The sequence below is a fragment of the Monodelphis domestica genome, chromosome 1, assembly GCF_027887165.1.
Source record: "Monodelphis domestica isolate mMonDom1 chromosome 1, mMonDom1.pri, whole genome shotgun sequence".
In the NCBI taxonomy this organism is placed as follows: Eukaryota; Metazoa; Chordata; class Mammalia; order Didelphimorphia; family Didelphidae; genus Monodelphis; species Monodelphis domestica.
In genome coordinates this window covers 753,632,298-753,645,623 of record NC_077227.1, presented here as the reverse complement: position 1 = coordinate 753,645,623, position 13,326 = coordinate 753,632,298, and the positions used below count along the sequence as shown (strand labels likewise).

The 13,326-nt window shown below is 49.1% G+C and overlaps 1 protein-coding gene across 1 annotated transcript in view; it reads left to right on the top strand.

The window, feature by feature from the left end:
* NBAS (NBAS subunit of NRZ tethering complex) overlaps positions 1-5,641 on the top strand; it is a 177,290-nt gene extending 171,649 nt beyond the window's left edge. Inside the window, exon 52 of the mRNA XM_056814754.1 lies at positions 3,163-5,641. Coding sequence (XP_056670732.1) covers positions 3,163-3,438 — 276 coding nt within the window. The 3' untranslated portion in view covers positions 3,439-5,641. The remainder of the gene's footprint in view (positions 1-3,162) is intronic.
* The last annotated feature ends 7,685 nt before the right edge of the window (positions 5,642-13,326 follow it).

Genomic DNA, 13,326 nt, shown 5'->3' with positions numbered 1-13,326 from the left:
ATTGAGCCACCCTCTGCAAAACAAGATGGCGGCACAGCAAGCGCTCTGGACCATCCTGGCCCTTGAGGGTGGAAGGTCCCATGTGAGCTCCCCAGAAGGAGCTTGTGTTACCGGCCAGGTCCTTCTCTTCACGCTTGGTGCCTCATTAATTCCTAGCCTTGTTCCATCTGCCTGCTCCTTACCATTGACCCACTGAGGCAGCATCATCTCCCTTGTTGTGCCTGACAATCACTGAGGATCAGCATCCCCTGTTGTACAGGGCGATGGAGGCCTCACGGCCTGACCTGTCCCTGAGCCAGCATCTCCTCCACAGTATGTGTGGCCAAGTCATCCCCTGCCTTTGGATGAAGTCATTTAAGGACACTAAAATCCAAATCCAGGGAAGGGCTGAACTGCAAGCCCACATAGCCCAACTGGGCCTGGCCAGGAGGAGGCCCCCTTTTGGGCAGGGATGAGAGCAGCAATTGTCCTAGAAGGTCCGGAGGACTTTAGAATCTGTCAAGTTCCTTTCACACCATGAGAGATGTTAGAGAGGGGCTTCCACAGTGGGATGTAGCAGCCGCGCCTTAATGACAGTCCTCAGTTTACTTATCTGTCAAGTGGATATAACAGCGCACACACACTGGCTGCCACACGGGGCTCCTGTGACATGCAAATGCAGTCGTGATTGTAAAGGCCTTTGTAGAGCATAAATTGCTGCAAAAATGTCAGTTAAAAAAAATTGCCCCATTGAAATGCCAAGTACCTCTCCTTTCAAGAGTAACCAAACCAAACAAATCTTGTTTGGCCTTCCTTGGGCTTTCTGGAGGGAAGGAGGGAGAGAAGAAGGAAGGAAGGAAGGAAGGAAGGAAGGAAGGAAGGAAGGAAGGAAGGAAGGAAGGAAGGAAGGAAGGAAGGAAGGAAGGAAGGAAGGAAGGAAGGAAGGAAGGAAAGGAAGAAGGGAAGAAGGAAGGAAGGGAGGAGGAAAGGCAAGGAAGAAGGAAGGAATGAAGAAAGGAAGGAAAGGAGGAAGAAAGGAATGAAGGTAGGGAGGGAAGGAGGAAGGAAGGAAGGAAGGAGGGAGGAAGAAAGGAAGGAATGAAGGGAGGGAGGGAGGAAGGAAGGATTGGAAGGAAGGAAGGAGGAAGAAAGGAAGGAATGAAGGGAGGGAGGGAGGAAGGAAGGATTGGAAGGAAGGGTGGGAAGGAGAGAGGGAGGGAGAGAGGATTGGAAGGAAGGGTGGAAAGGAACAAGGGAGGGAGGATTGGAAGGAAGGGAAGAAAGGAGGGAGGGGGGAAGGGAAGAAAGGAGGAAGAGAGAGAGGATTGGAAGAAGGGAGAAAAGGAGGAAGGGAGAGAGGATTGGAAGGAGGGAGGGAAGATTGGAAGGAAGGGAGGAAAGGATTGAGGATTGGAAGGAAAGGAGGGAGGAAGGAAGGGAGGGAGGGAAGAAAGGAGGGAGGGCACTCTACAGTCTATGGGGTTTTCTCTGTAATAAAAGCCCCTTTATTTGGCGATCCGTCCATCGCCCCCGAATTGCTGCCTCCCCAGTGGCTGGGAGCGGTTTACATTCCAATGCTGGGAAGATGTGGGCTGTGTGGGCTCTCTGCCTTTGGGGAGCGAGCTTCCTGTCCTCATCCAGCCTTGGTGGCAGGGATGCTGGTGGGTCACTAGGGAGGCAGTGCTAAGGCGGTCTGGGTTCAGTCATGCTTCTGACAAGGGTAGGCTCTGCGACCCTGGGAAAGTCACTGAACCCCTTAATGTTTAGGGATCTTAGTGGTATCAAAGGTGCCACCTGGCGTTGGGGCAAGATTTCCTCCCCTGGAAGCTCCCTCCCTGTGCCAAAGAGCTCTCGGGTCTGGCCGTCTTCCTCCATCATTGCCCATCATGCTGCCATCTCTTAGGCTGGCCAGTCTCCTCAGTGACCCAGCAAATGAGACCTGGCCAAACCCAGTGTTGCTCTACAGCTCCTTGTTTTCCCTTCACGAATTGTGTGTGGGGCAGCTGGGTGACTCAGTGGATGGAGCTCCAGCCCTAGAGATGGGGGGTCCTGGGTTCAAATGTGGCCTCAGACACTTCCCAGCTGTGTGCCCCTGGGCAAGTCACTTGATCTCTATTGCCTAGCCCTGACCACTCTTTTGCCCTGGAACCAACACACAGTACTGATTCCAAGATGGAAGGTGAGGATTTTCAAAAAAAGAAAAGAATTGTGTGAACAGATATTGATAAAGGGATAGGAAGAGATGTGGCAGAGCAGCTAGGTGGTCCTGAGTTCAAGTCCAGCCTTAGGCACTTCCTAGCAGTGTGATCCTGGGCAAGTCACTTAACCTGGTTTGAGACTGTCTTAGTTCCTCAATGAGCCGGGGAAGGAAACGGCCGACCGCTCCAGCGTTTTGCCAGGCAAACCGCACAGGGAGTCCCCAAGGGTTGGCCACAAGGGAGATGCCTTCTTTTTGCTGTTTGCTCATGTTCCCAGGCTGTTACTTGACGGAAGTTTAGGCTAATGCCGGGCTCTTCTCACTGGGAGCGGGCAGTCGTGTCCCAAGCTTCAGGCTTTTCCTGCTGCTGTTTTTGGAGCTATTTCTGGGCGCCTGCGAGTGTTTGGTGCTTCGGAGGGGAGCGATTAGGGGAGGGGGTGGCCCCTGCCCTCCTGGCCTGGGATCTCGGCTGCGCTCCCTGCAGCTGGTGCTCCCTTTGCTGTAGGCCCGTGACCAGGGCCCTGCTCCCCAAGGGCTGAGCCCCGGAACTGCCCCTCAGCACAGCTTATCGTCCAGTCATGTCCGACTCTTTGCGGCCCCATTTTCTTGGGGTTTTCTTGGCAGAGAGAGTGGAGGGCTTTGTCGCCATTGCCCTTTCCAGCTCACTTTGCAGATGAAGACACTGAGGCAAACAGTGAAATGACTTGCCCAGGGTCACACAGTTCATAGGTCTTCGTGACCCCAAGCCTGGCACTGTCCACTGCACCCCCGAGCCGTGCTGGCAACGGCTTCCTTGGGATCTCTTTCTGACCGGTGGCCTCACCCCCTGACCGTCTCTGGGCCGAGGGTTCCCGAAGCTGCCAGCATGTGCGGCCTCTGGGCAGGCTTCTCCCCCGACCTCCTCAGGCTGGAGAAACGGCTCGCTCTGACCCCTTGTCGGCGCCGCTCCTCTGATCCGCCATCTTGGTCTGTGTCTTTTCTCCAAGGTGGATGACTCCAACTGCGACGCTGAGCTGCTCTCTCTGCTCCTGGACGCCAAGTTGGTGGCGAGATGCATTGCCACCGCCTTGTATCCCCGCCTCATCGACCACCTGCTGGCCCACCAGGGGGAGGGTCTCTGGTCTGTGGAGGAGACGGCGCGAGAGCTGCGGGCGGCGGGCTATAGCGCGGAGGCTGGATCGCTGCTTCTGGCCTCGCGGGGCACCTTCAGTGCCCTCCGCACCTTCACTGCTGCCCTCAGTGCTGCCCAGCACTGGCTGTGAGGTCTTCCCTGCAGGCTGATCCTTGCCTGTGGCACGCGGACTGCTGCTCTGTGAGACAGATCTTATTGCCGGAGACTCCATGGAATCGCGTTCATGCCCCACCCCAGTCCTCAGAAATAAAGCAGTACGTCCACAGTGAGCCTGGGCTGGTGCCTGGGGTGGTGGGGCTCCCCCTTTGGCTTCTCCACTTGGGAATGGCAGAGGGCCCGATGGCAAGGCCAGGCGGGCCAGCGCAGGAAGCCTTCTGCAGCACGAAGTCGTGTTTCTGTCTGTCCACACTGAGCACTCTTGTCTGGGTGTAGCGAGCCTCTGCGTGAGGGCTCGTGAGATCCTGGGAAGAGCTTCGAGCCCCCCGTTTGCTCTCATTTTCCCCTGGCTTGGCTGGAAGGAGTTCTTTAGCTCTCAGACCCTTATCAGACCATCAATGCCAATATCTTCTCCTATTCCCATTTCTTCCCTGCTTATCCTAGTTGTTAACTTGGGGTAAGAGCTTGTCAGGTTTTTTGGGTGGCAAGAATTCACGTTTATTCATCAGTCTGTCTGTCTCTGTTTCTCTGTCTGTCTGTCTCTCCTCTATCTGTAGGTGCCTCTTTCCCTAACCCCTTAGTTATAGTTTTGAAAGGTATCTTCTACAATTCTTTTTTTTATGCTCTAATTTTTAGTATTATGTTTATGTTCCTCTTTGGATTGATTGTGGAATGTGATATAAGATGTTGCCCTCAGCCGAATATTTCTGTCAGACCGTTTTTCCTAGCAATTCTTGTCAAGTTGTGAGATATTCCTAGGTAGCTTATGTTTAGGAGTTCTTTGGGTCCTGAGTTAGTTGAACTCAGCTCCTTCTGGTTCTTTTCTGGTCTCTTGAATTGACCTGCTTTTCTGTTTTTAAGGCAACCTCAGATAATTCTGATGCCAGCCATCTTAGAATATAGTTTGGAACCAAAGGTGCTCTTTATTTTCATTTCTTTCTTTCCCCATTCTTTCTTTTGACATTCTAGGTTTTTTTGTGGCTCCAAATAAGTTTTGAGATTGTGTTGTCTACCTCTGTGCACAAAGTAGTCTCTTGATATTTTGAGGGGGATAATACTCTCTCTGTAAATTAAGTTAGGAAATATTGACACTTTCATTATATTGGCAAGACCCAGCCATGAGCATCAAGTGTCCCTCCAGGTATTTAATTGGTTTTTATTCCTTTAAGGGCACTTTATAATATTGTGTGTGTGTGTGTGTGTGTGTGCGCGTTTGTGCGTGTTTGTGTGTGTGAGAGAGAGACTATATATAAAATGAAGAGTTGGACATTACTGAAACAACTGAATGACAAATATAAGTGTATGTGTATGACTGTATTATGAAAAGTTGGACATGACTGAACAAATATACATTTGTGTATATATGGAGAGAGAGAGAGAGAGAGAGAGAGAGAGAGAGAGAGAGAGAGAGAGAGAGAGAGAGAGAGAGAGAGAGAGAGAGAGAGAGAGAGAGAGAGAGAGAGAGAGAGAGAGAGAGAGAGAGAGAGAGAGAAAGTATTAACTACAAATGAGGCCCAGATGTTTTATGCATTTTGTAGTTATGTTGAACGAGCTTCTCTATTATTCCACTGCCACTATCACCTCACTGTTTCAGAAGAACAAATTAAAGGTCAGAAACTCTTAAATGTCCAAGGTAGGATTTGAACCCAGCTCTGCATGACTGTAAGGCCAGAAGTCTTCCCATTTGGACATGACTTGGATAAGTCAGTTATTAGCAGCCACATTCAACAGAGGTAAATACAGGCCCAGAGTCACTTAGGCAGCAGTTGGCCAAGGCACGGTGACCTGTCCATCGGGCTCTAGCTGGCTACAGAGATCCATCCAGTGGTCTCTCTGAGAGTCCAAAGGTCTCCTCTGCCCAGATGTGACGATCCAGTCGTATAATAAAGATGAGAAACACTATGTATTCAAACCCACGTATGCTGGCATCACACACAGTGCTCTGCCATAGTGCCATGGTTCGTTTATTATATAGGTTTTCAGGTACATACTTCTTTGGCACACAATCAATTTTCTACATATGTGACATTCTACATTCTGGTTGGATATTGTCAAATCACCTAAACTGCTCCTGTGTTACTACAACAAAGAATTCTGTGATCATTTACTACACGACAACACTCTGTGATGGATATGAATAATGTGAATAAAGTTGTTTGTAGGTTAGTACCCCTTGACCTGTTGAGAGGATCTTTGTGCTTTTGATCAGCTTTCACTATCAATCACAATTGCTTGGGAGATGAATAACAAAACATCCTTGTATCTAGGTGTAAAGTTGAAAGGTGACTTAAAGCAGATCAGTTTTGGGGTTTTCCTCAACTTACAAGTTCTGTTTTTCTTTGAAGTGCCTAGCAATGCTGTCTGGTTTCTGTTCATCAACAAATTCATTGGAGTGTGATAACTCTAAGGAAAGATTTATTATGGTGCTCAAGCATTTGGCCATTGTTTATTGTAGGGCCTTGAGGTGTATCTTGTGCTTGAGAAAGGAGGAGTTATGGGCAATAATCTTTGGGCTTTGATTCTGTAATTGCAATCTTTTTGGAATAATAATCTAGGGGGATTAAAGTGGGGTATATATATTGATCCTATAAGTATTTGCTCATATTATTTCTCCTTTATTGGGGAGAGATTAATAATCATAACAAGTCCATTAGTGGGGGAAGAGAAGTCACAGAAAAAGGGTTGGCGTGGGGCCTCATCATTCTTGGGGGCTGCTTTGCAGCCCCCAGCTTCCCACCATGACCACGTCAGGGGGTTTGTTGGCCCCCTGCAGCTGGCCTTCCTCCCTGAGGGTTATTTCAGAGGTTGCCCAGCCACAAGGCCTGATGCTCTTTATATTGTTGCTGGAGGCAGCCGTGGGGGAAGGGGAAGAGTTTGGGACCCAGCCCTAATAGTTTCTCTCAAGCCCCAATAGGTGTTCTTGTTGGTTGGTCAGTTAACAGGCATTTATTAAGAACTTCCTATATGCCAGGTACAGTCCCTGCCCTCTAGGAGCTTCCATTCTAATGGAGAAGACGGCACGCACACCTGTAAGCACTCTTGTCTTCCCTCTCCTGGCTTCTGCATGTAGTTGGGGAGTTTAGGGAGTTTGCCAGCAAGAAGCCTTTGGATGGCCACCTTTTAGATCCATAATTTGGCCCATCGATGAATTCCTTTCTTGCTTCTCCTTTGGGGTTCTTCTTGTCCAAGGCCCCCTTCTGATTCTCCTGATTTCTTGGGCTTCAGGGTGCCAGCTGTTACCTCTCATTCACCTTTGAGAGCCTGGATCTCGGGAGGCCTTCAGAACAATAGTCTTTGCGACCTTAGGCAGATTCCATCTACACAATTCCTCAGTGGGGATGGATGAACTTTGAGATCCCTCTTGGCTGTATGTCCGTGCTCCCATGATCCTTTCTGGGCATGCGGGATAGCCAAGCATTTCCTCATCCATGCCATTGGTGTGGTCACTGACTGGTAATGGGACCAGATGGCCAACGGAAGCCTTGCCCATTGAGTTCTTTGTAATTGGACGCTTGCCTATGTGGGCGTCCTGGGAGCTGGAACTATAGAGCATGGCCGGGAGGAAGGTGGTGGAGACCAATTAGTCGCCTAGCAGGGCAGCTGTCTAGCCATGCACCCCGGCCTAATCCTCTCTTGTTTGAATTCTGGCCAACTCCCAAGGGAGTGGAAGGACAGAGACGGCATCCTGTGCTTCTCAGGGGCCCAGGGTAGAGGTGGGCACCCAGTAGGGGCTGTATCACAGATACGTCGTGATGGATTAGGTCGCTGGAGGCCTCTTCCATTACTGGGGAATACAGTAACTTGGGGCAGCAGCAGGGGAGAAGCAGCCGTTGCCTCTGGGGCACACCAGTGAGGAAAGCCATGAGGAGAAGGCACGAGTCAGAAGGCAGACAGACACCTGAGCAGGACTCCAGAGTGGCTGAGGCCCCTGGGAGGAGGTCAGGGAAGTGGTGCTGGACATCCTTGGGGCCTGTTTGCCTTCCCAACTGTCCCAAACGCTTTCCTCCCCATCCTTCGAGTCAGATTGTTCTTGCTCCAACCCAGGCACCCTGGTGGGGCCCTCCTGTGGCCTCCCTCAAGACCTCCATACCTCATCTCTTCCTACTTTCCACTCCCTCATCCCCTCCTCACAGTCTGCGTTCCCTCCTCACTGGCCTTCTGGCATCCTCATTCCCTCACTCTGGCCCCCCTCAGACCTTCTGCAGGAGGCCTACCCTCTCCTGTTGCTCCCCTGGAGATGCCCTTCCGTCTCTGTAGGCTTCTGCTGGCCATCTGCTGTTTACTCGAGAGGGGGCAGGTGAAAATGCAAGTGGGAAATGCTGACCCTACCAGGTACAGATGATGTTACCGTTTGGGCTAGGCTGTGTCCCTGTGGAGTCCTCGGGGATCCCCACGTTAGTATGACTTAGAGGCAGCTCCCGCTTTTATTTATCTGACTGCCCAGTTGTCTCCCCCATCAGGTGGGGAGCTTGAAGCCATGGACCAGTCTGGCCTTTCTTTGCATCTCTAGCACTTAGTCCTGGGCCTGGCACAGAGTGACGACCCGTCCTCCTTGCCACCTGAGATCCTGGGCAGACGCCTGCACTCCCTTCCCATGTGGGGAGAATGGCGAAGATGGGGGCTGCCTGCCTCCTTTGGGGATGGTTCCTTGTGTTCCTGTGGGCAGTCGGGGCTTGGCTGTAAGCACAAAGTGGTGAGTACCCAATTTAAAAGGAAGAAGAAAAGCCTCTCCCCTCTTATTGTACCCTGGAGCTAAATTTGGAGTTGGAACGAAGGCGCTGCTTTGGGTTCCTCTTAGCAGAATCTGGGCTGCTGCAGGAAGAGGCAAGCATTCCTCTGTGATATGCTAAGTCTTCCCTTTGCCTTGGGAAACAACCCAAGCCAGCAAAGGTGGCCTTATCTTTTTAGAAAAGAACTCAGAACGAAGAAGGGAAGCCAGACCTGCTCTTCGGAGAGGGGAGAGGGGGCCGCACTCATTTACTGCCAACAGCAGCGGCGGCAGCGGCGGCGGCGTCTATTTCTAATAACTCCAAGCTCATTATTCTGCTGGAGATAGACTCGAAACAATAAGACTAGCAAAACAGTGAGGCTCTATAGAGGGCTTAAAAAGAGAAAAGAGGAGGAAAAGAGCTTTTCCTGGCATCTCAACAATTCCTTTCCCTCCCCAGTGCCCACTGTGCACGCAGGAGAAGTGAGGATGAGAGCATGTCTACGTTCCCTGTTGTTCTAATGAGCCTGGGTGCTCTGGGAACCCGGGAACTGTAAATTCACTAGCTTTTGTTGGCAAACCAGCGCACGACTGGGGAGTCCAGGAAGAAGCGTTTAGTAAAGCCAACGAGAGCGATCATTTCCTAGGTGTAACCACTCTTGCTTGCTCTCTTCTTGGCACATCCAGGGGCACACAAGTGAATCACAGGACCAGAGCTCCGGGTAGCTCCAGGTTCAACTTCCATTGGTTAAAAAAAAAATCTATATCCATCCATCCATCCATCCATCCATCCATCCATCCATCCATCCATCTATCATCTATCTATCTATCTATCTATCTATCTATCTATCTATCTATCTATCTTTCTATCTATCATCTGTCTGTCTGTCTATCTGTCTATATATATCCACCTATCTATCTATCTATCTATCTATCTATCTATCCATCCATCTATCTATCTCTCTATATCCGCCGATCTATCTATCTACCTATCTTATCTATCCATCCATCCATCATCCATCCACCCATCCATCCATCATCCATCATCCATCCATCCATCATCCATCCATCCATCCATCCATCCATCCATCCATCTATCATCTATCTATCTATCTATCTATCTATCTATCTATCTATCTATCTATCTATCTATCTTTCTATCTATCTTTCTATCTATCATCTGTCTGTCTGTCTATCTGTCTATATATATCCACCTATCTATCTATCTATCTATCCATCCATCTATCTATCTCTCTATATCCGCCGATCTATCTATCTACCTATCTTATCTATCCATCCATCCATCATCCATCCACCCATCCATCCATCATCCATCATCCATCCATCCATCATCCATCCTTCCATCATCCATCCATCCATCCATCCATCCATCCATCCATCTGTCTGTCTATCTCAAGCACCCATGGTGTCTAAAATGTCACAGGAGAAGAAAGATCAATATGACTTAGTCTGCCCTCAGGGAGCTTGGCATTTACTTGGAAGACAGGAAGATGAAGTGTGAGCATCCATCATCAGGGTGCTTCTGACCTAAGACAAAAAGGGAATGAGTAGAAATGAGCCCGATGGAAGGTGGAATGGGAAAGGGGAGAAGGCTGGAGCTAGACGATCACTTGCTTTCTGGCAGAGCAGTTGTGTCATCATTGACTTGGAGCCCCGGGAGATAGAGCAGGAACTGAGCTTGAAAGAGAAGAAATGCAGGCCCTGGTAGAGGTGAGAGGGTTACATTTAGGCACAGAGTGGGGGTCAATGTAAAAGCAGGGATGTGATGATGCTGGTGCCAGGGGAGGCTTCTGGCAAATTGTGGAAGGCCCCAAATTCCAGGCTAAGGAGTTTGCATTTTATCCTCGGGGCACTGGGGAGCCTCTGAAGACTTTGGGGCAAACTTATTAAGATTGTCTTGGCAGACAAAGGATAGATTGGAGAGGAGAAAGGCTGCAGACAGAAGCAGTTGTTATAATCTAGGCAAGGCTAACAAGGGCCTAAACCAGAGCAGGCGCTGTGTGAACAGAGAGAAGAGGACATATGTGAGATCTATTGTGGAGGGAAAACCTAGAGGAGAATTGTAGCACTTGACGTTGGGACATGAGTAAGCCACCGTCTAGTCTAACCGGGACCTGAAAACAGCCAACAAGTGGTCATTCAGCCTTGAAGGCCTCCAATGTCCTATGACCAGATGTAGGAGAGAGGGACAATGGCTGCTCCACTCATGGATGGATTGAAGGTGCTCAAGAGTGGCGACTTTATGAGCTTAGCTAGATAGTAGGGGGCAAGGAATGGTGACTCCCAGAAAGGAGATTGGATGATGACCTTCAGTATGAGTCAAGGGATAACCAGGGCAACAGTTCATCCCACTTCCTAACACATAAACACTTTCCTGAGGTCAGAGAGACTTCCCAGCCTGTTGGAAAAGATCCAGATTTAGAGCCATAAAATCTGACTCCTTAGAATCCCAGGTCGGCTACTTGGCACCTGTGTGTTAAGTCAAGGAAGTTCCCCTGTCTGAACCTCAGTTTCCCTATTTATAAAATTAGATGGTTCTTCTTAAGTTCTATGAAACCCATTTTAAAAATAAGGAAACTGAAGTTCTGAGAGTTGAAGTGATTTGTCCCTAGTCACGTGTAGTAGAGGTAGGACTCAAACCCGTGTCTTTGACTCTAAGCCCAATGGATTTCCTTCCACACCATGCTTCCACTCAGAAGAGGTTGATCAATTCATTTAAAGTCAATACATATTTATGGAGTGCCTGCCACGTGCAAAGTGCTATGATCAGCTTTGGGGATGCAGCCCCTTCCCTCAAAGAGCTGCCAGTTCAGTGGTGCAATCTATCTCACACATGAAAGGTAAACAGTTATCCACGTAAGTCATCTCTTTAGGCAGGGCACACTCTGCAATCTTAAAGAAAATGTCACAGAGATCTCCATCACCCACATTTTAGGACTGAATATCCTACTGTATCCCCATGACACTGAAGGGGTCTGAGGGGGCATCTCAGCCCAAGCACGACATCTATTTGCATACTCTCCCAGGATTACTACCACCTGGCTTCGGACATCCTCACACACAGCTTTGGCCTTTCCTTACAGAAAGTAGGCCACAAAATAGAATTTCCTGTTTAAGGAAGAAACCTAGGAAGACCAAAAATTATATCATACAAACAATTTTTGATGGAACTGGGTTTGTCTGTTCTGGAGAAGAAGCCTACTGGGGGCATGAACTGTCTTCACCCTCATATAAAATGAGGGAGTTTGGTGGCATCGTCCTCTCAAAGGTCCCTTGTAGCTTTTAGTTCTAAAATTCTCTGATGCATTTCACAGAATCACAGAGGATTGGGGGGACCTCAGCCACCATCAGTCCAACATATCTGGCAAATGGTCCCTCAGCCTCTGAACATTTCTAGGGACGGTGGCCAACATGCCATTTCTTGTGATGACGCTCTGTATCCTACCTTTATGCCTTTATCAGGCTATACTTCATGCATGGAATGTGCTCCCCTCTCCTCTTAGCCTTCTGGCTTCCTTCTAGAATCACCTCACATACCCCTTTCTGCAGAAGACTTTTCCTGACTCCATCCCTTTTCAGAATGTTGCTACGAAGTTCTTCCCCGCTCAGGTTCCTTTCTGTCCACTGCATATGTGTCTTGTATTTGCCCGTTGTCTCCCTCATTAGAATGTGAGCTCCTTGAGGACAGACAGGGACTGTGTTGGCTGCTTCTTTGTATCCTCAGTGCCTCATACCATGCCTGGCACATAGTCTAATGCTTAGTAAAAACTTGTTGCCTTCTCAAGGCCGCCTGTTCCATTTTGGACAGCTTGAATCATTAGGACTTTTCCTCTGACATCCCACCTATGTCTGTCTCTTTGCAACTTCTGCACAGTGCCCCTGACTTGGACTTCTGGGGCAAGTGGAACAAGTCTTATTTGTTTCCCATGGGGTAGCCACAGATACTTGAATTCAATGCAAACCCCCCCCCCCAAATCTTTCAACTGATTTTCCTATTACATGGACATGAGGTCCTTCACTATCCTCTGCTTCTCTCCTTCTCTCTGTCCTTCTCTCACTGTCCTTCTGCTCTTCTCTGCTTCTCTCCAGCTTCTCATTGTCCCTTCCTAAAGCAAATATATTTCAGACGTGGTCTGACTGGGCTGTGGAGATGGGGACGATGAGTTCTCTGCCCCAAGGTGGTCTTGGCTTTGATGTTGCGGCTCACTAACCCCACTCTTAACTAGATTTGAAAGGCTGTCATTGTGGAAGAGTAATTAGATTTTCAGTTTAATTCAACCCCAAATCATTTGGCATCTCTCCTGCCCAGGGCACTGGGTTCAAGATTTAGTTCTCCTTTAACGGGGCATCACTTAATGCAATCTTTCCCTGAATCCTGCATTTACTTGACAACATCCCCAAGAGGTGGCCATCAGCCTCTGCTAGAAGACCTTTATAACCTTCCAAGGCAGCAGAGGCTCTTTGTTTTGGTTGTTTTATTTCTTTGTGAATGAATGAACAAACAGCACTTAAGTGCTTCCTATGTGCCAGGAACTGTGCCCAGAGCTGGAAATAGAAATGCAAACGTGAAATGGTTCCATCCTAGTCTGACTAGACAAGTCATCATCAGAGTAGTTGCCAGGGAAGAGAACTTGGGCTTGAAGAGTTCCTGGGGCAGATGATTGACAGCCCTTTCCTGAAGCAAGGCTTCCAAATGAGAGGCTAAAAGCAGAAGGGGAAGAGGTGACACCACTCACCATGTTGCCATGAATTCTAGTCTGATGTCTGGGGCGAAAAGCAGAATGGGATGGGAAGCCTGGGGCCAGCCAGCTAGCTGGGTTAGTTTGTCCCCACAATCATTTTTTTAAAAGTTTTAAACCCTCACTTTCTGTCTTAGAATCAGTTCTGGGCTCCAAGGCAGAAGAGCAGTAAGGGGTAGCAATGGGGGTAAAGTGACTTGCCCAGGATCACACAGCTGGGAAGTGTCAAGTCACATTTGAACTCAGGACCTCCCATCTCTAGGCCTGGCTCTCAGTCCACTAGACCATCGAGCAGCACCACCTGCTGCCCCCCAATCTTGTTTCAAGAGTTCACTCAGCTTATTCACTTTCCCAGGGACCAGGACTGACTTTCTGGAGGTTTGGACCAGAGGAT